The sequence below is a fragment of the Caretta caretta genome, chromosome 10 (assembly GCF_965140235.1).
Source record: "Caretta caretta isolate rCarCar2 chromosome 10, rCarCar1.hap1, whole genome shotgun sequence".
Taxonomy (NCBI): domain Eukaryota; kingdom Metazoa; phylum Chordata; order Testudines; family Cheloniidae; genus Caretta; species Caretta caretta.
Window position 1 is genome coordinate 73014094 of NC_134215.1, and position 26329 is coordinate 73040422.

Genomic DNA, 26329 nt, shown 5'->3' on the forward strand with positions numbered 1-26329 from the left:
GATTTCACACAGAGCCCTGTGAACCAGATCCTCAGCTGGTGTAAATTGGCATCACTGCATTGAAGTCAATCTCTTAAAGTCATTGGCTGCAATGGAGCTATGTCAGTTTACACCATGTGATGATTTGACTCCAGATTTGTAATGTTCAGTGAATCTTGTTCTCTCCTTGGGGCTGGCGAAGAATGTGTTGAACTATGTTGAGCTGGTGCATTTTCTGGCATGCCCATAGGGCAACCCATGGTAAGGTTTATTTACAGTCATTTCTCTATGTGGTGTCAGTACGATGTAAAGTGAGAGACAGGCATCCCAATGGCAGCAGGATGCACTTAGAATTAAGACTGGAGAGCCATGCAGTAAAAAGACATAGCCACAGCTATAATACCTCAAAGTCCCCAGCACTACCAGGTTGGAATCTATGCTCCACTCCGGCTGCTAACTCAAGATGAAATGAGACCATGAGTGGTGTAGCAGGTGCACAGAATGTGCACGGATTACATGGCCCCTAAAATCCTTAGTCATTCTTACTAATATGGGGCTTGTCCGCCCTGGGAAACTACATTATGTTAGAAGATGACCTGCAGATAACTAAGATATTGTCTCCGTTGATCACGGTTAACCCCAACAAACTGCTCACATGATGTTTAACAAGATAGCTCCCATCCACACTGAGTGCTAAAGCATATTTAGCATTTAATTAGTTTCCACGACTTGTCATTACATTCTGAAATGCTGAAATTTCCCAGGGCAGAGAAGCCCATGGACAGACCCTGTCTAAGATCAGGGGGGAGCTTTTACGTGGCTATTTGGCCCACGAATAGGCCATTCTCCTTTCTAAGCTATGATAAACTGGTGTGTGCTGTAGCTACTATTGTTATGGAAAGTGGCACACTTGGAGCCCAGCTGACCTTTGCAGCTTCAGGCTGGTTGTTGAACATCACTAGTGGCACTTGAATATTGAGGTCACAGGGCCGCTAAACCCTTTTATTTTCAGAAATATCTGCCTACATTGCACTGACCCAGTTTAGCTCGACTCTAAAAACAAATGCAGCCTAGAAGTACAATATGAACACATACATTGTTCCTACCACCTATGTGTCCCTGCGTGTTACTGAAAAGAATTCAATCTTCTGTGGGAGGGGAGGATGTTGTTCATTTTTTGTTCTCATTTGTTTTGATTTTCATTTGTGTTTTTCCCCCAGAAGCGATTTGCGGGGCTAAATAGAAAGGGGCTGATTCTCCACTCCTTTAAGCCAGTTTCACATCATCGTACCTCTGCTGAAGTCAATGGACTTACGCTAGCATTGTGGAGCAGAGAGCCAGGCTCAGAATGTCTACAGCAATCCATGGTGGAGCCCATATGTTGTGACCTCCAGAGTTAAATGCCTGCAGACATTAAGGACAATTCAGGGCTGAAGTCATCCGGTGTCTGACACAGAGGAGCCAGCCATGAATCATTGCAGCTTAATGAGGAGTAGGTTGGTGGCTGTACATTGATGGGGGAATATATTCTGAGCTCTCCACCAGACATTGACTGATTGCCTCCAGCTTATTTTTTGTGAGGCAAATGAAATGGGTTCATAGAAGGTGATTTTCATGGTGGGATATTAGCTGCATTCACAAAGTTTAAAAAAGGAAAAAGGCTCTCACCTGCTGTTAACCTTCAGTGATGGTGGAAAAAAGACACCACAATGAGGTAAACATCTATTAAGTTTGCTTTTTAAAATGTCACCTTTAATTAAATCATTTCAAACATTTAAAGGGCTCATCAGCTCCAGCCTGGCCTCTTTAAAGGGATGTGCTCCAAATATTAGACAGAGCCCTGGTTTCATCTGCTGCCAACCTAGTTTGTCTCTAACAGGGAACACAAGAGAGCTTTGTGTTTCTCCCAACTATTTGGGCACAGAAAGCCAGCGGGTGTGACGTAGGCATCGTTCTGCAAGGCACATCATGTGATGGAGGCATCTCAGGTGAGGACACTCGTGAAGAGAATCGTCTTCTGGATTTGGAAAGAGGGAAAGCGTAGAAATTAGAGATGGAAAAGGCCTATGAGGTCATTAGTCCATACTATCTCTGCCAGCTCTGGAGTAAGCCTATGATATGTTCTCCAGTGCTTTTGCCCACCCCAGTTACAAATGATGCAAAAAGGGGTCCCCACAGCATGCCTTAGGAGGCTATTCCACCATCTATTTCCTTACATTTGGCCCAAATGTTCTTTGGTTAATTTCATCCCTCACTCACTAGAAGCCAGTGATGTTTTTCTTTCCCTCTTTTTAGGACAGAGAAACTGAGGGGGCATCTTTGGATAGGGAAAGGGTTGTGGGTGGATTCTATCCTGGAAGAACAAATAATACTAATTTATTGGGAAATATTATTGTAATTCTACATCACCCGAGCACCCCATCACAGGAGCTCAAAGTGCTTTTACACACGTTTTTGTAATTCACAGCACTCTGCTGAGGTAGGTTAATATTGCCAAGCAACTTTCTTCCCACATACAGAGCAGGCTGTGACCCAGAACCCACTGCAGGCATTTTTTACAAAATAAGGAATGAGCTGGAACGCAGCTCCCCAATGGTAGCCCCCACAGCATAGGGTTCTCTCAGCTACGGTGTTGCCAACTCTCATGATTTTGTCATGAATATCATAATCTTTATTGTTTTCCTTAAAACCCCAGCTCCTGGAGTCAAGTGGACATGTGATGACTTCAGCCTTCATTCTTAAAGAAAAAGTAAGTTTCTAGCCCTCATGGCTGTGGAGAAAACTTCAAAATGTGACCACAGGGCACCCGAAAGGTTCAAAAAGCAGAAGGCAAATAAAAAGAAACACCAAATCTATTATTTTTATATCTCGTGATTTTAAAGCCAATCTTGTGATTTTTGGTGAGTCTGACTCATGATCTTTGAACATTTGGTGTTGGCAATACAGCAGCGTCATCATTCCCTTGCCATAAGAAGAGTTTCATGAACCACATTTCTGTGTCCACACAGGTTGGACGCTCAGTGCTCAGGCCAGCGTATTGAGAGGGGTGAGCTTGTGTTCTGCCCTCCCGCTCTTCACAACGGGGAGGAATCAGGGCTTGGTACGGAACCAGCATGTTAGTCTTGTTGCTTAATGCATTACTGAAAGGTGCTCAGAGACGAAGGAGATGAGGCTGACCGAAGAACCTGTATAGGACAGAATAGAGATGATTAGACTAGAACTTGGGAAGGGAGAGGGCTGAGGGCAGTGGAATAGCTCCATGAATGACCGAAGGTAGCAAACTGGGGGGAGTGGTGATCTCTCTTCCCTCAGCCTCTTTTCAATCCCCTTTGTTCTCAAAATACCTCTTTACCGCTGTTCCTGAGACTCTCATCCCTGCCCTACTGAACCAGCACGTTTGGGCCTGGGAGCTGAGGGAACCATTTTGCTTCTGAGGGATGCAGCTTCTGGATGCTTTGGCTGCAGGGTGTGACTAGCTAAATAGATCTCAGAGGGGTCTAAACCACACAATGTGTATGGATCCTCACTTCATACACTGATATCTGAGGAGCATTTTCTATCAGCTGGTAACAGAGCTGGAAGAAATGTTCAGCACAAACCCCCAAACCAGATGAAACTTGTCTGGTTTGGGGTTTTGTTTCAAACCTGGAACCCTCAGATCAGGTTCACTGGAAGCTTTGGGGAATATGTGTGGGGGAGGGGCAGGGGTGCAAACCTTTGGGGAAAGCCTGAGGCACATTTACCGTTTCAGCTGTAAGCCACATGAACTTTAGTGGTTGCATGAGTTTTCTGACGCAAAATCAGTCAAACCTTGGCAGTTTTGTCTGGGTTTTCCAATGGCTGATCTGCTGATTGGGCAACGACTATAGCTCCACAGCCTGTATGTATGTGTGAATGCCTAGGCAAACGGTTTTCAGAAGGAAGAGGAAATGGACGTACAGCAATAATCCTCAGCCACTCCAGCCTCTTGGGCAGGGACACCCCACTCACTGCTGGGACAAAGTCAAACAGTGCTTAGAAAAGAAAATGGCTGCCCCAAGGAGGAATGTCCCAATCTCTGACCCGGAGACTAGCAGAAACCATTGATCTATACTGAAGGCAATGATCTGACATCCAAATGCTCCCTCTTATGTTCCTTGATCATGGTGTTGCTGCTGATTAGCATTTGAATGGGGCATCTAATTAGAGGGAGGGAGAGAGACAGACAGACCACAGGCAGGGCAAGTCCTCAACTCCTACCACTCACGCCTGCATATGTTCTACTGATTAGTGTCTGAATGGGACCATGATTAAAGAGACCACGGCCATTGTGCAGCCTCTCAATAGAGTGGCTACATTCAAGGATTTATTTCAATTAAGACTTGAATAAATGTTTTGCAAATGGGAGCCTCTCCTGTTGAATGGGACGAGCTTTTAAACACCTCGGAAGCATAATTCTATCTTGTTCTTTGCCTTATCATGCCAATCTCTGTGTGTGTGTATAGCAGCGACATGTTTCAGTTCAAGTTTTGATTCGAACGTATCGATTTTTATTTGTTCGTGGGCTTTGTTGTTCAAAGAGCCGCTGTCGACCCCTGGTGGAAAACACTTGAAAACCATTCTTGGGAGAAACATTTCTGCCCTCTGAGGCTACGTCTATATGTGCAGCGCCGCTCTCCTGTTGGCACAAAGTCGCACCGCCATGAGCAGCAGAAGCTATGTTGGCGGGAGTGCAGGCAAGTGCTTATGCTGGCGTACTTTATGTCGTTCACGAGGATGGTTTATTCACCCCCCTGAGCAACACAAATTATGCCAGCGTAACCTGTAGTGTAGACATAGCCTTAGGCATTTGTGCTGTGTGTGAGTTCTTCCACCAATTGCGTTATTTAGTACAATGATTAATTCACAGTAGCATCTAGTAGATCGATCCAAGATCAGGGCCAGCTGAAGGAACATTGCAATATAAAGGACTGGTTAATGGCCCTATCACACCCATAGAGGACTACATATAAAAGGCCTCCTCCCATCGCTTTGAATGCTGGGAAAGGGAAATAAAAATAGGTAATGTGAAGATTTTTCTTCTCTTTGCTGTTTGAATTCTCACAGGGCCAGAGAAACCAAACTGAAGCCAGAGATTCCCAGGGGTTATCTCCTGGCTCTGCCCTGAAAGACACTTTGAATTGACAGCTCACTACAACTATGTCACTCTTAGGATTTAGATGATAACTCATTTGTGTGTATATGTTTGCTTGCTTTAACCTGTAAATAACGCTATTATTCCTTTTTTCTAGTTAATAAACCTTGGATAGTTTATTACAAAATTGGCCACAGGCGTTGTCTTTGGTGTAAAGATCTAGGGTACCAATTGATCTGGGATAAGTGGTCTCTTGGGCCCAGAAGCAACCTGAATATTATGTGATTTTTGGTGTAAGTGACCATTTATCACCAAGTACAGTTGGGTGTCAAGAGAGTCTCAGGGGACTGTCTGTGACCCCATGGTAAGACTGTTTAGTGATCCAGAAGTTCACATTTGTTACTGGCTTAGTGAAATCTAATTATAAGAACATAAGAGCGGCCATACTGGGTCAGACCAAAGGTCCATCTAGCCCAGTATCCTGTCTTCCGTCAGTGGCCAATGCCAGGTGCCCCAGAGGGAATGAGCAAAACAGGTAATCACCAAGTGATCCATCCCCTGTCACCCATTCCCAGCTTATAGAACATACCACCAATTTGGGGTGTCCGGCCTGTCTTTGACAGTCTGCCCTGAGGTACGTACTCATGTTTGTGAGCCACTCCAGACAGCATGAAAACAGGTACGTCTCCATGAGCTGGTAATCACACCTCCTGGGTCAAATGAAGACATAGCCTAAGTGACTTTCCCACGGTCACACAGGAAGTCCGTGAGAGACCATAAATCTTAGTGCCGTGCATTAACCACAAGGCCGCCCTTCCTCTTCTAACTATAGGCATGTTCATGTCAATAAGACTCTTCAACCACAATTTTCAAACCTGGTTGCTGTTGAATGAAAATGGGAGTGCTGCTGCAGAGCCGCAGCTCCCACTGACAGCTTCTGATCTGACTGTTAATCAGATCTGAACGTGAGAGGGCCTTGCAGATCAGTTCAGGAAGACTGCCCCATGCATGAGGAGCATTATGGACGAAAGCCTAAAGATTGGCTATGGGAGAAACAGAGTGTGAGCCCAAGCTGGTCTCATTAGCAGAGCACAGAGAGCAGAGGCATGGGCAAGTAAATAGGGAGGAGCAGAGTTTGGCGGGCTTTGGGCAAGGACAAGAATCTTGATCTTGATGCAGTGGGGAAGTTGAAACCCAGAGATGAGATCTTGCACACAATTACTTAAAGGATCAGTGACCATTCTCTCCTGTAGCACCAGCTCAAATGCTCACATCACACAGTGTTAATTCCAGAAATAGGCTATAAATGTGAGCAGACCACTTTTTCTCATCGGGCATTTAAGAAACAACATTTTTTTCCCGTCTTTCAACGAGTGAAACCTCACTGGCAGAGTTTGAGAATGAATGTTTGGCCCTTTCTGCCTCTGAAATAGAGTCATGAATCTAGCTCAGATCTTTGCCCTTCGCGCTTTCATAACCTCCAGGCTGGATTACTTGTTCATGGCTAGGGATGAAAATAAACTTCCCTTAAAGAAGGTGAGCAGCTGTAACATGGATCATCGGGAGTGCATTATCTAGATGCTTGGCTTACTACACTATGCCCCCTCAAAATACTGGGTCAAATTCAAAGTCTTGGTCCTATTCTTCAAAGCCTTCCAGGGAATTGTCCCTAGCTACTCAAGAAATTGCCTCTGCAACAGTGATCTCCCCTCACTGCTACATTCCTCAGGACCTGTCAGCTGGAAGGGTGAGACTCATGAGAGCAGGAGACAGAGCTTTCACTGTGGCTACTCACTCCCTCGGGAGATCTGAATGACCGTGGAACTCAGAAGTGTCAGAACAAAATGGAAAAAAATCACTCCTTTGACTCGACAGCAGCTTTCCCACACTATCAACCAGGAAGGCGAAGGAGGCAGAAAAAGAGAAGGAAAAGGTAGATGAAGAAAGAAGGGCAAATTTCCTTAAAGGGCCATCTTTGCAGGAAGGAAGGAAAGAGTAAGACGCGACTACAGGCCAGTCTTTGGAGATTTTGAAACTATTAGGTGCCCTGACTCTGGTGGGGATCTCTGTAAAAACGTGTCAAGATCTCACACCCTTTGAACAGATGTTTCTTGGATTTTAAGACATTGTTTCCCATGGGCAAGACTGTGGATGTTCTGACACCTGTGCAGCCGGCTGACAGGTGGAAACATGTAAGGAGGCCCTCTTCCCTCTTTGAATAGCTTGTGCAAGTGTACAATCACACCTCCATTCCCTATGAAGCACAGGGCCTGCTGGCTCAGTGTGCATAAGGGCTCCTGGCTTCCATCTCCACATGGCCGCCTGGAGCAGACCCCCTACTCACCAGGCCAGTCAAGAAGGAATTGAGCAAGGCCATAGTATGTTTCCCTCCCCAGCTACTCATCCTGGAAAGCTGTTTCTCTCTGCTGCATGCCTGCTACAGTGCAGAGTCACCCTGCCTCCCCCAACAAGCGTATTGATTGTCTGGCACAGGAAGATGAGCCAAGTTCCTACTGTGAGGTCTAGTGGGAAAGTGGGAGCCAGCTGAGCTCCTGCCCTCAGTACATTAGCTCTCTTAATACTCCCGGATTTTGGGGTCTTGGTGCCCCTGATTGAAATTCAAAACTCCCAGCGATTTCTTTCCCCTTTCATTAATTTCCTAATGTTCCAGTTCTGCTGAGATAAGATCGGGCCAAGGGCTGTGCTCACACCACTTTATTTGTCACTCTGATCAATAGCAAACTTGTTCTGGTGCAAAGGAAGAAAGGACAGAGAGGGGTCTAATTTCCAAATCCATGGAGGTGGGAGAAGATTTGAAGATCCCTCTGTCCTAATTATCCTGCTGTAGAGAGGGGCAGCAAAGCCTAATCTAGACAGCAATAGACCAGGCAGACACACTAGGAGATGGGGGTAGGTCCTTAATATTACGAAGTTCAACATCTCCAAACCTCCAACACTTGTATAAAAAACTGATGGGGGGAAGGGAGGACTTGATCCAGGTTAAAATGAAGCAGGGTTTTTAAGCTTCTGTAAATGTGTGCATGTGTGATTGCATCCCATTTCATTCCCAGTGTGCACAAAACAAAGGATATTTGTATTACAAGCCTTGGAGCAGTGAGTGTGAATCCAACTCCTGAGTAGTGAACAAAAGTTATTGCCACCTGATAGCTGTTTGATGGCATGTGTGAGATGAGTTTGGTGACTCTCAGTACAGTGCCTAGTGATCAGATGTTAAATGATCACCAACATTCAGGCAAAAAGGACGATGGTATGAAAAATGCAGGATGGCAAGCCACAAATGTGTTGTTAATAGTATAGAATCATACACTGTACAAACTCATGCATGAATTTCATAACGTATGATTCCCTTGCATGATGACTTCAGAATAGCATGTTGCTAAATGCAGGACAGAGTGCTTCCTAGAGGGATGTAGGACATTAGAATAAAGGATGGCCCTTAAGAGAAGGCCTAAGTGGTCCGCCTACTATGTTTTGCAATGACAAAAAGCGCCACCACAATTGGCACCTTTGTTGGCAGTAAAGATGGACTCCCAGTCATAACTTTCAGACCCCAAAATTCTGGGATATTCAGATCTAGTGTTTTGGCTGGATCCAGGTGACAGGGTATCATGTGCTAGAAATCCTCCATGGAGATGCAAAGCTATTCTGCTGACTCACCTGGAAACCAGTCCTGGTGGGTCCTATTAGCTGCAACCCAAGCATATAAAAGGAGTAAAATATCCCTTTCTGAGCCAGAAACCCAGAAGATTGCAAGCAACCATGATTGAAACAGTGAGGTTGATCTGTTGTAATTTAAGATAGCACTAAAGATAAGTCTGAAGCAGGGGGTAAGTTTGTACCTAACCCAATGTGCGTATGTGTCAGAAACAGAGATGGAGTGTATCCTGCTTACATACCACTATAAAAAGAGGGGTCAGTTGTGAAATCTGGAACTTGATTATACATGTATGCACATCCCTGCCTGCTAAAAGTCTGAGAGTGTTTGAATATTGGGTTTTGGCTGCTTATCTCCAGTGTGAAACTCTGTAGAAATCCCTGCATGCTGCCATTTTTAAAATGAAATCACGTGCCCTCTTCTCTAGCGCCTGATTTTGGGGAAGTTTGGCTCCAGATGTAGATGCAAACTTTACAGTCCAGATCCATCTCAAGTGTCTGTCTTTGGCCTTCACTACAGGCCAGAGGGTCTTCTCCATTCAGCAGCCATATGAGGGGTAAGAGCATTTATTGTTCTGGGGGATTGTTCCAATAAGACACAGAAACTAGAAATGGTCCCAGGCCTGCAAAATTCAGTTCCAGGCCTGGAAAGGGTGGAAATGTTGGGATGTCAAGTTTTGGTTCAGCTCGTTATAAACAGAGGCCATTTGAAAATCCACACTCAAGTTCAGAAGCTGGCTATCCCAAATGTTTGGATCTGACTGAAGGTGGTCAGAAGACCCTACAGTCAAAGGACACTGATCACATGGGATAAAACTACTTGACCCTAATGGATGAGCTCTGATCAAAGCACAGCAGAAAAGTCTTAACACCTGTAAGCCCCCGGGCCAGGTTTCTGTCCAGCTCCAGATCTGTTGATCCCAGTGCACATGAGCAACACTGGCTGTCATTTCACATGTAATCCCAGCTAGTCCCAGCAGTGCAGATCCTGTCCCAGCCTCCCACTTTCTAAATTCAGTATCATCAGAGGGTAACGCTTTTATTCCCATATTCCGTGCTGCTTTACCAGACAGGCTCTCAAACCTAATTAAGCTTTGCATTATCATTGTTTTTATCACATTAAGATCCCACTTGGCTCTCAGCAGCATAGACCACAAAGTCAACACTGCATCTTTAAACAGAAACAACAGATTTTGGTTCAATTAAAAATTCATTAAAATGTAAATTAGTTTGGAATTTTTTTTTTCTTCCAATGCCTACTCAGTGTGGTACTTTAATTGCACAGAGTGTTCAAAAGAGTGGGACTCTAGGCACAGAGAGAAATTGATCTCCATGTACTCACCTGGCTAAATGATCTTTGAAGGGCGTTTAACCCTTTTCCTTCACCCACTGCAGTTTCTGTTGTCACACAGTAGATCTTCAGTTCACCGCAACACAATCAATTGCCTTAATGATCTGAACTATGTTATTTTACAGCTATGGTGAATGACTGATTGACATTATCATGCAACTTTGATTCCTTTCCTCTCGTCTTCCTTTGAAATTCTCATATTGCTCCCAGGAAAACTTTTTCCAGCAAGGCCCATCTTGAAAGCCAGCTGGTTCATAGCAGATTTGACTCGGTGTGCCAGAGTAAATTTACGAGCCATATCCCTTATAGAATCTGCAGCAGCCCTGGAGGTGTAAGTCCATTTTTACTAGACCATGCTTTGCTTCTAATGTGCTATAAAAATATGTGTGTGCATTATTTTTTATATCTGTATTTTAGTTTAGTTTTCTTAACATGGTAAACCCAATCACTATAGCAAGTTCATTAGGTGTCCTTAATTGCTAAGAGCACGCTCAGAACGTATGGCAAATGCAACGTAATTGAGAACTAATTAACTTGTTATAGTTATCTCGTTATATGCCAATTAAACTTTTAAACATTCTTTCCAGTAGATAAAGAAACAATAAAATTCCATCGGGCTAAATTCAGAGCTGGGGTAAATGGGGCAACTCCAGTGACTTCAACTTGTTTTAAATTTCTCTCTTTCCGTTTTTTCCATTAAAAAGAGCCACACAAACAAGGGGCAGGGGGCGGCGATTGACTGTTCCACAGAAGCAGTGGAAATGTTTATGCTCAAACTGTTGTCAAAAGCCAACAAAATCAAGAATAATATTTTCTTTAACCTCTTACAGTCCAGTCATCTGAGGTGTTACTTGTAATAACAGGCAAAAAAATATTCAAATCAGAGAGTGACTGTTAAATTCATAGTGCTTCTTTAATGTTTGTGAAACATTTTGAAGGTGAAAACATTAATTGTTAATTATTAAAATAAAAGGCAAACTCTCTGGGCCTCTTCGAACTGACAGTAAAATCACTGCCTAGATTTATTTATCACTGTGAAAAGAGACATGGGCATGAACACACCACATGGGGGTGGGGTAAATTAATGAGATTTTCCCATCCTGGGAGATATTTCCTACTTTTTTTTTTTTCCAAACTGAAAATGTATGTGGGAAAGGATTAATTCTGGAACCAGAATATTATAATAATGAGAGCCGGAGAAGGGATAGTTAGGTGCTCATATACCATTGTGCTTCATGGACTGGTGTTGGGGTTGGTCCTGCTTTGAGCCGGGGGTTGGAGTAGATGACCTCCTGAGGTCTCTTCCAACCCTGATATTCTATTATTAGATTAGATTAGATGAAATAATCTCTTGAAAGCAAACAGGGTGGCACCTTTGTGATACTAGGCAGCCACGAAGAGCCAAATCCAGCCTTTGGCAGGTACTTTGGGAGTTGAGTCTATTCATATCTAGGCTGAATCTGGTCCAAAAAGTTTAAATTAGAGATGGGTCTGGACAGGTCAAATTGTTTAAGAACATCATGACCACCCACACCTCCCTTAACTTTCTTCCAAATCCCAAACTGAACCTATCTTTTCTCTCCTTGCTATTTCCAGGAAGCTCCGTGGTACAACGAGAGAGGCTGTTCTCAAGCGATTTTCCCACCTAACTTTCCATGCCAAGATGACAAAACCCATCCAGAGACCTTTCAGGTATTTGCTGCATCTAAACATTGTGAAAGTCTCCCATAACTCCTGTGGTTTAAATCGGCACAATTCCCGGAGTGGAAAGAGTGTGATGTAGTGTTATGGAGGTTACTGGCAGCACACCAGAAGGCTGGACTGCCCTCTCCTGTGCAGTTCCCCAAGATGTGCTAAAACAGCAAAGCTTGCACAGTCAAGGATTGTGTGTTTTTATTACATTTTTACAATGTTTTCATTACGTGCTTTTATTCTATTGTTCTAAGCTGCTGTAATGAAAGCTGGAGCGATAAAAGTTGATTGATCACTACTTTTCCATGTATAAATGGAGGGTTTTTTTTCCACTAGGAATGCGTGAACCTCAGAAGGTTCAAGAGTTTGATTGAATGCAAAGACCAGGCATCAAATCCAGCTCCAGTGTAAACTCGCTGAGGTCAAGACCTTTACGTTGATTTTTCCGAGTACTTGTCAGGTTATTGGGACATCAAGTTCGCAAAACGGGGCTGGAAATCTGGTGAGAAGGTCTATGTGCGATCTAGTGGTTTGTTTCATCCAAGCTTTTTTGTTAGTTTGGTATTACGTGGGTTCCCATGTCCTGAAATTCTAAAAACTAAAGGAGTTTTTATTTTAAAAATGCCATAGTTGACTTCAGTGGGAGTTTTGGGTGCACAGGGAAGGCAGGGTCAGGCCCTTAGATAAGGATGTACTGTTTATAGTTGAAGTCAAAGTAATTGTAATGGGTGGATTCCCTAGTTCTTCTTCCAGTGCTGATTTTTGTGTGTGTAACACTGTGGAGTATGCATGAGCTCCTTGCATCTGAGACCATAGGAGTCTTCCTAGCAGTGTCCATTGGTCTGGCCTGTGTTCTTCTCCTCCTCATGCTCCAAACCCAGGGCATAAAGGGGTGATGTGAACAGATCACCTCCCCCATTCGTCCTCTACTGCCACATGGTCTGAATCAGAACCCTCCAGCATCCCAAGCTGATCCTGTCTTCAAACCTGCAAATATTGTAAATAGAGTTACTGTTAGTTAGATTTAGCTCTAGTTTTCCTAGAATTAATTTGTAATTAGAATGTGAGGACTTCCCTTCCCCTTGGGGAACCCCCTTCCTTCCCAATACAGGACAGAGATTATGCCCCTACTCCTTTCCAGTCAGCAATGACCACGAACAGTGCCTTTATTGCTTGGGAGAAGCCATTTTTCATGGAGTGTACCATTTGCTGCTCTTTTCCCAGCCTCACCCAGCAATCACAGGAGTTCAGGCTTAGGAAACATTTCATGGATTGGGCAACGAGGCCCCAGTCTAATCCAAGGCAGGCCAACCCTGTGCTTTGGGCAGAGGTGTTGAGAATTGCGCCTGCTAGCACCATGACAAATTCCTCTCTCTTCCCTCTTTAGGGACCGCTCTTACGATGGGATACTCATCCAAGAGGTGGATTCCCTTTTCTGATGCAGAGCCGTAGATCTGGTGCCATATAAACATCAAGGAAAGGGTTTTCATTCCAGATACTTCCTGATCACCAAGAAAAAAGGGAAGATGGAGACCCATCCTGAATCGTCAGCAACTCAATGTCTTTATCTGCAAATTGAGGATTTGGATGGTCACCCTAGCATTAATAATCCCATCCCTAGACAGAGACACTTGGTTCATAACTTGGTTCATCCTCGACATGAAGGATGCCTATTTTGACATTGTCATAAATATAAAGGGACGGGTAAACCCCTTTGAAATCCCTCCTGGCCAGGGGAAAGCTCCTCTCACCTGTAAAGGGTTAAGAAGCTAAAGGTAACCTCGCTGGCACCTGACCAAAATGACCAATGAGGAGACAAGATACTTTCAAAAGCTGGGAGGAGGGAGAGAAACAAAGGGTCTGTGTGTCTGTCTATATTCTGTCTTTGCCAGGGATAGACCAGGAATGGAGTCTTAGAACTTTTAGTAAGTAATCTAGCTAGGTACGTGTTAGATTATGATTTCTTTAAATGGCTGAGAAAAGAACTGTGCTGAATAGAATAACTATTTCTGTCTGTGTATCTTTTTTGTAACTTAAGGTTTTGCCTAGAGGGGTTCTCTATGTTTTGAATCTAATTACCCTGTAAGGTATCTACCATCCTGATTTTACAGGGGGGATTTCTTTATTTCTATTTACTTCTATTTTTATTAAAAGTCTTCTTGTAAGAAAACTGAATGCTTTTTCATTGTTCTCAGATCCAAAGGTTTGGGTCTGTGGTCACCTATGCAAATTGGTGAGGCTTTTTATCCAACATTTCCCAGGAAAGGGGGGGTGCAAGTATTGAGAGGATTGCTCATTGTTCTTAAGATCCAAGGGTCTGGGTCTGTAGTCACCTAGGCAAATTGGTGAGGCTTTTTACCAAACCTTGTCCAGGAAGTGGGGTGCAAGGTTTTGGGAAGTATTTTGGGGGGAAGACGTGTCCAAACAGCTCTTCCCCAGTAACCAGTATTAGTTTGGTGGTGGTAGCGGCCAATCCAAGGACAAAGGGTGGAATATTTTGTACCTTGGGGAAGTTTTGACGTAAGCTGGTAAAGATAAGCTTAGGAGGTTTTTCATGCAGGTCCTCACATCTGTACCCTAGAGTTCAGAGTGGGGGAGGAACCTTGACAGACATAGACATTCATCCCTCCCACTGGAGGTTCCTCAGGTTTGTCGTAGGTCCAAACAACTACCAATACAGGGTACTTCCCTTCAGACTAGTAACTGTACCCAGTGTGTTTGCAAAAATATTCTCAGTAGTTCGCAGCACATGTTCGTCACAATGGCTTGACAGTCTTTACATACCTAGATTATTGGTTTTTGATGGGCAGGTCCTGGCTGGAAGTTCTGACCTCAACGAAACCGCTGCTCAATCTTCTGGCATCACTTGGCATCTGTGTGAACACAGAAAAGTCTGTCCTGGCTCCAACACAAATTATACAATCCATAGGAGTGACTCTGGATTCTATCAGAGCAAAAACTTGTCTTCCCATAGGCAGATTCCAGTAGATGAACAATCTAATCAATCAAGTCAGGAAGAATCCAAAGACATCAGTTCATTCCTTCCTTATCCTTGTAGGCCACACGGTGTCATGCACTTATGCAACACCTTTCACAAGGCTTCTCTCCCGTATCTGCTAGCTTGGCTTTGAACAGTTTATGCACCAAGAAAAGACAGCATAGACAAATTAGTAATGATTTCCTCCAATGTGAAGGATCCTCTAACTTGGTGGGCAAACACGGAAAGTTTGTGTGGGAGTTCACTTCCTTCTTCCACACCTGAGAGACCCTTAATCACAGATGCATCATTATGAGGTTGGGGCACCCCCCTGGATGAGCACAGCCACCTAGACTCCTTGGGAGGCCAGAATGCAAATAAACCTGTCAGTGCTGAGAGCCGTCCGGGAAGCCTGAATGGCGCTACATCAGTGCAAGCCCCAAATACAGATGTGCAGTTGCAGCTCTGGTGTAATATAGGGCTGGAATTGGTGTGGCTTACTCTAGTTTGAAACTGGGGTGAGCAATTCTGGTATAATGTGTTTACACTGGTGGCTAGCTACACCAGAGCAACAACAGTACAATATCTCCAGTATAACATGCCCTCCTATGGAGATATGGGAGTTCAGCCCCTCACAGGATTGGTTTCTTAGCTTCTTGGTGAATATATCTCTGCAGTTAGTACAGTCTGCTTCTCCATCCAGCTTCAGTAGAAATTTCCAGGCTAAAGAAGTCTTATCTGCCACTGATGCCATTAAACATTGATTCGTGCCTTTCTTGTACTGTGCCTTAGACTCATCCTCTGTAATTCTTCCTTCACTGGGCCCCAGGCCATGCTCCAGAGACTGCAATTCATTGTGAAATGCCTCTTCCTGGGCTCTTGCGCCCAATAGAGACTTTTCCCCAGATAGTTTAGAGATGTCTATAAAGTCGATGAGCATCAGTGTCCAAAATTCCACAGGGAGGCCCACGAGTGGGTAGGACAGAACACCAAAAGGGCATGAGATGATGTGTGCACCAGGAGGGGAGATGCCAGAGCTTTTTAGGAAGTAGGTAACAAGGATCTGGATTTCTTAGCAGACTCACAGCTGTGATTTATTCATAGAAAGAAGGAAGGGAAATCTTTCAGCTTCCCCACACTGAAATTCTCCGTTCTCTGGCTTTAGTCACGAACCTCCCAAGCAGGAGATGTATATCTCCACCCTCCATAGAGTATTCTGCATCCGATGAAGTGAGCTGTAGCTCACGAAAGCTTATGCTCAAATAAATTGGTTAGTCTCTAAGGGGCCACAAGTACTCCTTTTCTTTCTGCAGCTTGTGTTATTGTTTGCTAAACATATTGTGGCACGTTGTTTACCTCACTCTGCAGCCTCAAGATCTTTCTGCCATTTCTCTGCTCTAGGAATTTCATAAATAAATCACTAGGTCAGGAAGTCTCCCTCTTTCTCCCTCTCACACCCTCCCCTCTGTATTTGTACAGATCATTTAAATCTGCCATGAATGCTACTTTTGATTGCTCCCCTCTGATGGTATCTCCGTGTACTAGGCTTAATCCGGCAGAATTGATCATTCATACTCCTGACCACAAAGAACCCTAATGATCTAATACCATAGTACAATCAGATGTAGATATTACCTGAATGTAAGTTTGTTTCCCTGGTAATGTAGACATCTAAACCTACAGACCAGGTGTTCAAAGGAGTGGGTTTTCAGGGGCTCAGTACCATGGCAGAGCCAGATATTCAAAATTATCTCAGCTCCCATTTAGGCACCTGAAAAGACAGCAGGATTTTCAAAAGTACCCGGCCCCAACTGCTCCCATTGTGACTTACATGCATCCAACATACTGAACTCTTTTGAAAATGTGGCCAAAAGTGACTGTTATCAGGTCTCCCACTTAGTCCTTCTCAAGACTAAACATGGCCAGTTTTTTTTAAATCTTTCCTTATAGGTCAGGTTTTCTGACCTGCTTTTCAACACAGCTGTAAAGAGTGACTGAGTTTCTGCCAAATTCAGGACAAGATGAACTACTGGAATCTTTCTAGTAGAGAAAGGCCAGAATGAGAGCTTCAAATCCAAAAATACCCCTGAACTGTAGCGCTTTTGAAACTCAGCCATAAACATCATGATTAGGGTTTATTACAATATCAGGCCAAAGAGAAATATCACATCCTAACAGCTTTGAACTGGGCTGAGGACAAAATCCAGGTCTGAATTTTGTATCAGAAGCCCTTCTATGTTAACTAGTCACTTTAAAGCTACCAGTGTAAAGGAGAAACAATAACCAGTTGGGGCTTATTTTGTGCAAAGTGCTGTTAAATTTGAATCACTGCAGGTTGGCTATAGAAAATATCAGTGTTATACACACACACACACACAATCCAGTCCGATTAATTGAAAATATGGTCTTGTTTAGCCCAATTTCATTATAGTGCAAGTTACCAATATGTTATTGCTCTTATGAATGAGTTTTACTTCTAAATCAGCAGGCTGGCCCACTGGATGTGTACAACTCCATGCCTACGCGAGCGACAGTCACACCTCCAGTTGTAACACAGGCTTTGTCTACACTACCAAGATTTGTCAACAAAACTTAATGTTGACCCCCAAAAGTCGACAAAAGAAAAATTGCCAAAGGGTGTTCACGCTTGCTCCCTCTGTCGACAGATCATGTCCACATTGTGGGCACCATCATCAACCGGGTGAGCCATGCATTGTGGCTATGTATCCCACAGTGCAGTGTTGTGGGAAGGTGGAGGTGATCACTGCGCATCTTGCGAGGATTCCCTCCTGGTTCTCCCACAGCCTCCGCAGCTGCCGGGAGCAGCATCATGAGTAGCTCTGGAAGCTCTCCATGCTGAGGAATGTCAAAGCAGTGCAGCGGTCTCTCCTCCCACCCTCCCTGAGACAGCAATCTGCCTGCCGCTGCCTTCCTAGTGCAGGGCAAAACACGGGCATTCCAATGATTTTCTCTTTGTTCCCCAAACGGAACAGCACCCTCAGCTGTCAGATATTTCCCGCAGCTTTGAAAGGGGAGGGGCGCATGCCCGCAGAGATCAAAACACTGAGCAGAGCAATCAGGCAAGCATTGTGGGATACTGGTGGAAGCCAGTTCTGTCGACAAAACAAACAGCAGTGTCTACACTGGTTCTTTGTCAGCAATAAAGGGAGGGGGAAAAAAAAGAGTCTCTCATTGAGTGGAAGTTTTTTGTCGCCAACACCAGGCGTTTTTCCCCACAAAAGTCTCATTGCAGTGTGTACGCTCTCACTGTTTTGTCGCCAAAAGGCAGTTTTTGGCCACAAAACTTGGTAATGTAGACAAAGCCATAGACAAGAATAAGGCTGAAGTGTGTAGGCTCAGGGTAAGTAGGGAATAGAACAGGTAACTCTTGTGCCTTTTCTACAGCAACATGATCTATGAAAGATTCCTTTGTTTGTTTGTTTGTTTGTTTGTTTGGCTCTATGTAAGGAAAATTTGCAAATGCAGATTTCTACGGAATTCTTTGACTGCTTCCATGAGCCTGTGGAGCTGACACTGGGTTTGAACTTAGTGGATTTGCTCCCTTTGGCTGTGGAGGTTTACAAGGGTCGATGAAAACGCAGCAAGAACCAACATTCTTTAAAGTTAAAGCCTCCTCCCGCTTGTTTCCTTCTCTTTCTCACTGCCTTGGGCACCTCTGTGACCCTGTGCTCATCAAGCATGATCAAAACATTCCCAAGTTCATGGCCCCCCTGAGAGAATGCTCCCCGCCCGCTACATGCACACACTGCCACCTAGTGGTTTGATAATCCACCAAAGCTTGACAGCAACGAAGAGGGGCAATGCAAATCTGGGGATTTCAGCCAAATGCCATTCACGCTGCATTTAAAAACTTGACATCCGACAGTACTCAGCTATGTTCCACCTTCCCAAATTGGAGGTGCCCTGTTAGAGATGCACAAACTGCCAGGCTATAACGGATTGGATACAGTGCCAGCAGTGCAGATGCATTTGGAAATATCACTACATTAGCACCAGTCTCAGATAACGGGAGGTACAATTGTCACACGTTTTCTACCTTTTCAGTTTTTTGTGCGTGTCTAATTGAGGGGGAGGAGGAAGGACCTTATCTCTTGTCACTAGTGGTGGCACAACTGAAAAAATTGTTTTTGTTACCAGGTGGAAAGCTTTTCACATGCAAATTGTCAATATCATTGCAACGTAGTTTTTTTATTCATCTAAAACAGTTTATCTGACCAGAAAAAAAATAATAATAAAAAGAAAGATTATTCTTGTTTTATATCAAACATTTCACTCTGACAATAGTGAGTTGTACACAATGAAATGTTGGGATGGATCACCCCATTTTGCAATTTCCTATGGGAGAGAAAAAACAAAGGAGAATAATGGACAATTATCTGTTTTGGACATTCATGCCAAACAACAGTCAAGTGGCTGTTTATGCAGGCTTTTTATTTTCTCTTTTTCCCCATCAGAGAAATTGGTACATTTTTATAGTTGTGTATTTTGTTGTCTCTTCATTGTTTACAATTCCCTCTCAGAAGCTGGGAAAATCATGTCACATTCCCTACTGATTCCGTCCTTTGCTATTGATTTTTACTTCCAGAAAATCCTAATAGAGCTTGAAATTAATACAATTTAATTTTGTGCTCTCCATTTATTTTGTGCCAAAATGAGGATCTTCGCTGCTGTTGCACAGCTCTAGGTATACAGAATATGGCAGAGGTCGACTCCTGAGGACAATAAACACTGGGAAGAGGAGTACATTGATACTTTACACTCTCCATCCCAAGACAGTGAGGATCATTTGCTCCAGCCCAGTGAACCAGATATAAATATTTCTCTCTTGAATGGTTCATCCAAAAAGTGGAATTTAGAGGGCCAGATCCTAAACTGGAATAAATCAACCCTGTTTTATTTTAACCTACATCAGATTACCCCAACTGAGAATCTGGCTCGATATGTCTTGCCTCTTAAGTGAAAAACACACTTCTAGACCCATGAGCCAAGTCATCCAATGATCTCAAAGCACTTTGCAAGCAGCACAGTATCTCTGTGAGGTAGGTAAGTGTTGTTTTGCATATAGTTAAACTGAGGCACAGTTTGAGTGACTTTGTCTAAAGTCAAACAGATCTGGGAAAAGAACCGAGGTGTCCTGGTTCCCAGTGCCTTGCTCTGCTCACTGTAGGGCTGCTTAGGAATAATTAGATGTAGATCCATTCGCCAACCAAAGATGCAATGGATTCTTTCTGCATCGATGAAGTGAGCTGTAGCTCACGAAAGCTTATGCTCAAATAAATTGGTTAGTCGCTAAGGTGCCACAAGTCCTCCTTTTCTTTTTGCGGATACAGACTACACGGCTGCAATTCTGCAAGAGTGGGGTTTATGCAGAAGTGGGCTCTGCTATGTATGACAAGAGCCTTCAGGAGAAGACTGGGGACACTGAACCTTGCCAAATCTGCAATGCTGCTTCCTGCTAATGAACTTGCTGAGGAGGAACAGACACTTCCTGGCCTGTGGGAGATGTTTCACTTTTTCAGGAGGCCTGAGGCTTTCACTGGAGGAAGCGCCTGTAGGCAGGTTATAGTGTTGATAATGAGGCTATGAAAGGTTGTGGCCGTGGTTAATATAGGCTTCCATTTGTCACGCCTGTTTGTCATGTCACCACACCGTTGAGCTGTATAAAATGGACTGTAAACTTTGTTCATTTGGGACTGACAGCTGTGATAAAGGTTATGTGCATTTTACAGCTTTGCAAATTTGAAGGAGAAAGGTCTCACTGCACAAGGACTTATCATTCATCATATCGCAGAAGACACTATTAGATCATTTTGTCTGTCCCTCCCCTGCCAGTTCAGGATGCCACTGCTTGGCTTAATGGTGCCTCCTGCTCAGGTTAAAGACTTGGTTTTAAATACGTAGAACTTCTGCTCTCTCTACACATCTGTGTCTTTCATATCTGCATTCTAAATCCACTCTCTCTCCTCAAGTTGTCGTTTAATATCTGCATTCTAAATCCACCATGCCTCCTCAAGTTGTGGATTGCACCCTCAGCAAGTTTGCAGATGACACTAAACTGGGAGGAGTGGTAGATACACTGGAGGGTAGGGATAGGATAAAAAAGGACCTAGACAAATTAGAGGATTGCGCCAAAAGAAATCTGATGAGGTTCAACAAGGACAAGTGCAGAGTCCTGCATTTAGGACGGAAGAATCCCATGCACCATTACAGACTAATGCAGGACCGAGCAGCTAGGCAGCAGTTCTGCAGAAAAGGATCTAGGGGTTAGAGTGGACAAGAAGCTGGATATGGGTCAACAGGGTGCCCTTGTTGCCAAGAAGGCTAACGGCATTTTGGGCTGTATAAGTAGGAGCATTGCCAGCAGATCGAGGGACATGATCATTCCCCTCTATTTGGAATTGGTGAGGCCTCATCTGGAGTACTGTGTCCAGTTTTGGGCCCCACACTACAAGAAGGATGTGGAAAAATTGGAAAGCATCCAGCGGAGGGCAACAAAAATGATGAGGGGGCTGGAGCACATGACTTATGAGGAGAGGCTGAGGGAACTGGGATTATTTAGTCTGCAGAAGAGAAGAATGAGGGGGGGATTTGATAGCTGCCTTCAACTACCTGAAAGGGGGTTCCAAATAGGATGGCTCTAGACTGTTCTCAGTGGTAGCAGATGACAGAACGAGGAGTAATGGTCTCAAGTTGCAGTGGGGGAGGTTTAGATTGAATATTAGGAAAAACTTTTTCACTAGGAGGGTGGTGAAGTCCTGGAATGGGTTACCTAGAGAGGTGGTGGAATCTCCTTCCTTAAAGGTTTTTAAGGTCAGGCTTGACAAAGTCCTGGCTGGGATGATTTAGTTGGGGATTGGTCCTGCTTTGAGCATGGGGTTGGACTAGATGACCTCCTGAGGTCCCTTCCAACCCTGATATTCTATGATTCTATGATTCTAATGTCCCTAGAGAGTTAACTGTTATTTCTTGAATCCTTGGAGCTATTGTATGGGAATTTGGTTAGTACAAACTGATATTTATAAAAGGTCAAAAGGAAATGTAAAAGTGTCTTTCCTTTCTTTTCCTTGCCTTCAAAGCAGAGAATGCAACATTGCATAAAGAACTTGCTTTTGCCACTATGCAAAGATTTTTTTTTTCAGTACTCCCAGTATTTAGTGCAGAATTCTATGAGTGGAGAATTATTCTCCAAATTACCAGAGGCAAGACGATATAATAGTCTTTTATTCTATTTCAGAACATATTACTCTTCCTTTACGAACTGTTTCCACAGTTTACTCTAATCTTCCTGCAACCTGTCTTGTAGAGGACATATAAAATTGAGGCCCTGCCACATTTGTGCACCTGTTTAATTTTAAGTGGGTGAGTAGTCCCAGTGGCTTCAATATACAGTGTGACCAAGAGCTGCAGAATCAGGCCCATTGTTTGTGACGCACTTTGGGATAAATAGCATATTAGCAAAATAGGGTGTGTTAAACCCAAATCTTGCACCATCCTTTATGGGAGAGTCTCAGACTCCTCCAGAAGGACTGTGTGCAGGCTGAAATATATTGTACTATGGTCTGTATGTGTTATACTGATTTTGTGCCTATATTCAAGGCTGCTGTACTAGACACTTAGACGTAACTGATGCAGTAAGTTCCCCAGATTTATGTCACAGAGCTGCATGGAGTTATGTGACATTTTGTGACTATGTTAATCAGTTACAAAACAAGTCAGTAAATTGCCTGGTTCCTTAACCCATGGGAATCCAGGGAGCCAGACACCATCCTTCACCCAGGACATTGGCTCCCCCTCCAATACTGGATCAAATTCAAGGTTCTGGTCCTCATAGCCAATGCCTGATCACCTATATAAGGTCTTTCCCTCTGCAGTGCTCCAAGAACACTCCACCAATAGGCATGAGGCAGCTGATGGCACCAAGAGCAAGATTCTACAGTGTTCTCTGTGGAAGAACCTAACTATGGAGCTCTCTGGTATAGGACATCAAACTCAACTCACGGCGTGCCTCCTTCAGGGCCTGATCTTGTTTCCATTGCAGTCAATGGCAGGGCTCCCACTGACGGACTTAATGGCAGGTGGATCAAGACCCAGAGCAGGCATCTATTTACACAAGTCTCTCCTTAGAAGAAGGGATGACTCTCCAGCCAACAAGCCCCATTTCCTAATAAAGTCCTCACCCGGACAGACAAACAGCCTATGGAGTATGACTCCTGCCACAGGCAGAGCATAGAATCCTGCCCTCCTGCCCAGACCGCTCTGAGGCTGTTCTGATATTTAGCCAATGTGGCTGGCACACTCTAAACAGAAGGATCAGACAGAAGGGACTGAAGCACCATCTGGGGTGGAGCAGGCAGGGACCCTGAGGAGCAGAACTTCTGTACCACTAGAGATTCACATAGCAGGGGAAAGTGCCGATTGTGTGGTGTTCCCAAGAGTCACAGGATGAGAGCGCCACTCCTCTTCCTCCTAGGAATCCCAGATGCCAGCCATCACACTATCCAGCCTCCTTCTCAAAGCCCTTCCTCACCGCACGCTCTACAGCCTATTCGTGAGGCTGGCCACACTGCCCATTTCCTGTGGAGCCTCAAGATGTGGTGGGCAGAGAAGCTGAGGAAATGGAAATTGGAAGGAAAACAAGCCTTTTTTTCTGGATTACTGCAGAGGGGAAATTATGGAGCTGTTTCCACTTCCACAATATCTAATTAAACCCAAAGCTCTTGCTATGCTCCATTCTGAATACTGTATACAGACTCTAAATCTACTGGATATGCTCTAGTATATACAGAGGTACAGTGTAATTGTACTGGACTGGCCTATGCTGTATTTTAACCTATAAATTCACAGTACCTGATGGTTTGTTTCCCCTATTTACAATTATATTAAATTTCAAAAACCCAGCTCCCACAGGAGGCTATGAAAGGGCAACAGGTACAAAAGACCCCCGCACCTCTTTCATACTGGCATCTAGTACTAGGGGAACACACCACACTACACCCCACAAAATATTGTGCCACTTTAACTATACTGGTGTAGTTATATTGGTACAACCCTCCACATACACTCAGTGTGGGTGCACTTATAGTGATAGACGTGTTTTATCAGTGTATCTCAGTCCCATATAACTGCATCCACATCTGGATTTGTACCAGAATATCTATAATAATAAAAAATCACACCCCTACTCAACATAGCTATACCAGTACAAAACTGAGTGTAGAATAGAAAATGGCAGTTCTCCAAGTGGCCCATTTAATAGCCCTGTTTTGCTTAATAGTCCGCCTATTCAGGCTAAAGATGCTGTTTTAAATATGTAAGCAATTAGTCTCTCTCTCTCCCTCCCTTCCCCTCCCATCCCATCTGTGCCTCTCCTATCTGCTGCATTATAATCCACTGCATACCTCTCCAGTTTGGTGGCATGTATAACACCAGATAATTCACTGTTCTGTCCAGCAACCTTTAGCTCAATTGTAACAAGCCTGGGTTTGGACACAGCAGGCCAGCTTGGCCTTGGCTAACCCCATTGCATTATTGGCCCTTTATCTCCATGGCAGGATCCATCCTGGAATCATAGCCTCATCAATGATAAGGCTGGAAGGCAAGAACCTCCTGGGTCATTCTCTGGTCCAACCCCTCCTCCTTTTTCCCTCCTCCCACCCTGTCACACACACACACACACACACACCATCACAACCCTGCCAGTGAAAGAAATTGCAGCTCTGACCCCAGCAGCCATTTCTCTCCAGCATAGAAACTAAGATTCTGGCTGTAGCTCGCAGCAAGTTACTGGGGCTAGGAGTGTGACAGGTCTCTGGGAAATAAGACTATTGTGTGCCTTTGCTGGTAAACACAATGGGCCAAATTAATCCCTGATGTAACTCTAGTGAGATTGAGTCACAGCAGGACAATATTTTATTATTACAAAAGCAGCATCCCAATTTTCAAATACTTATTTTCCCCATGTTATATATTAATACTAATAAGGAATGTTAACAATTAATCTTATATTATTTATTTTTATATAGTGCTTTCTACCCCAAAGGACCCCATTTAATGTATACATTATACAAGAAGTGGAAAGGTACAATCACTACTGAAGCAATGTGATTATAATAATCATCATTATTAAGAGTATGTTTTGTTCGTAGAGGGACAAACCTGCTACCAGCTGGCACTCCCTCCAATACATGCATAAGCAATTGACCTGCAAAAATTCCTCCAACACCTGTATTTACGTGTGCAGATTGTGTACACAGGAAGGCTGGGGCACACATCATTTTGTAGGTGCAAAATACTTCCATTGGCATTTTTGCCAGTACAAATCTAGAGGGCTTGGCTATAAAATTTGGACCCCTGTGCAATGGGGTGCTGGTCCATGACATATAGCGCCTTTCATCTGAGGATCTCCTAGCACTTAGCAGACATTAATAAATGAAGGTTCACCACACCCCCTGGGCAGGGGTAAGTTTTAATCATACTAAGTCCATCTTCTGCACATGGTAGATCTCACATGGGTCCATAAGGAGAGGCCAAAGGTTCTGCCTATGCCAGGGTATAGCACCTCCGATGTCATAGGAGGAGTGTGCCCAGTGCTGGCAATGGATCTGCCCCACACTTGAGAAGGGGGGGATGTTACAAAGCATTTGCCTCTGCCCACCTGCCCTTGTCTGTGTGAGGGGAGTGCAGGCAGGAGCTGCTCCCACTGCTGTCCCCAGGTGCCGGTCTGTGTGTCAGACAAACTTTGAGGGGGGGAGGGAGGGAGGAGGGGGATACATTTCCCAGCCTCTGTCTCCTTCCCTCCCTCCCTCTATCAGTGTCAGGGAGGGTGGAAAAAGCTCTCTCCTGCTCCTTTGCAAAGAGGGGACCGGGCTCTGCCAGCAGCCCCTGCCCACCCCCGGGCTGCGGGGAAGGGCGAAGAAGGAGCGAACCCGGCGAGTCGGGCAGCGGGTGGGGGCGTTTCTCGGGAGAGCCCCCGAGCTGCTGGCCCTCCCGGGGGGCTCCGCCCAGGACCCCAGCGCGGCTCCCCAGCCAGCCGCCCCCCGCCCCCGGCCAGGAGCCATGCAGCTGCCGTGCCGGAGCTGGGCGCTGGCGCTGCTCACCCTGCTCGTGGGCTTCCTCATCTTCGTGGACATCTCGGAGCTCGAGGAGGAGGAGACCGGGTAAGCAGCTCCGCGCCCTGCCCCGCTCCCCGCCGCCTGCCGCCGGGGAGCGGGCTCCGGGACGGGCGCTCGGGATGCACGGGTGGGCTCTGGGCTGCTTGCAGGGGGGTCGACTGCCCGGCGGAAAGGGGGTGCTCCTTGCTGGAGGGGACAGGGTGCCGGGGTGGGTGCTAGGGGTGGAGAGGGGTGCCAGGGTGGGTGCTGGGGGTGGGTCTGGCGGGAGGAGAGGGGTTCCGGGGTGGGTGGTGGGTGCTGGGGGAGGAGAGGGGTTCCGGGGTGGGTGGTGGGTGCTGTGGGGAGGAGAGAGGTGGGTGCTGGGGGAGGAGAGGGGTGCCGGGGTGGGTGCTGGGGGAGGAGAGGGGTTC

General features: G+C 45.0%; 1 protein-coding gene and 1 long non-coding RNA gene across 4 annotated transcripts in view; one reads left to right on the plus strand and one right to left on the minus strand.

The window, feature by feature from the left end:
* Positions 1 to 1704: 1704 nt before the first annotated feature.
* On the minus strand, positions 1705 to 26037 carry LOC125644441 (uncharacterized). 3 transcript variants are annotated; one of them, XR_007359005.2, is made up of 6 exons: positions 25905 to 26037; positions 14595 to 14683; positions 13211 to 13378; positions 10110 to 12797; positions 2239 to 3164; positions 1705 to 1996 (listed from the first exon to the last, which is right to left on the minus strand). It is a non-coding gene; the product is annotated as an uncharacterized LOC125644441 (long non-coding RNA). The 3 variants fall into 3 exon arrangements; XR_012670292.1 differs by lacking the exon at positions 1705 to 1996 and having other exon boundaries at positions 2835 to 3164; positions 13157 to 13378; XR_012670293.1 differs by lacking the exons at positions 1705 to 1996; positions 13211 to 13378 and having other exon boundaries at positions 2835 to 3164.
* The window catches only part of ST8SIA2 (ST8 alpha-N-acetyl-neuraminide alpha-2,8-sialyltransferase 2), a 40629-nt gene continuing 39901 nt past the window's right edge, over positions 25602 to 26329 (plus strand). Inside the window, exon 1 of the mRNA XM_048868405.2 lies at positions 25602 to 25964. Within this exon, the coding sequence (XP_048724362.1) occupies positions 25864 to 25964 (101 nt within the window). The 5' untranslated portion in view covers positions 25602 to 25863. The remainder of the gene's footprint in view (positions 25965 to 26329) is intronic.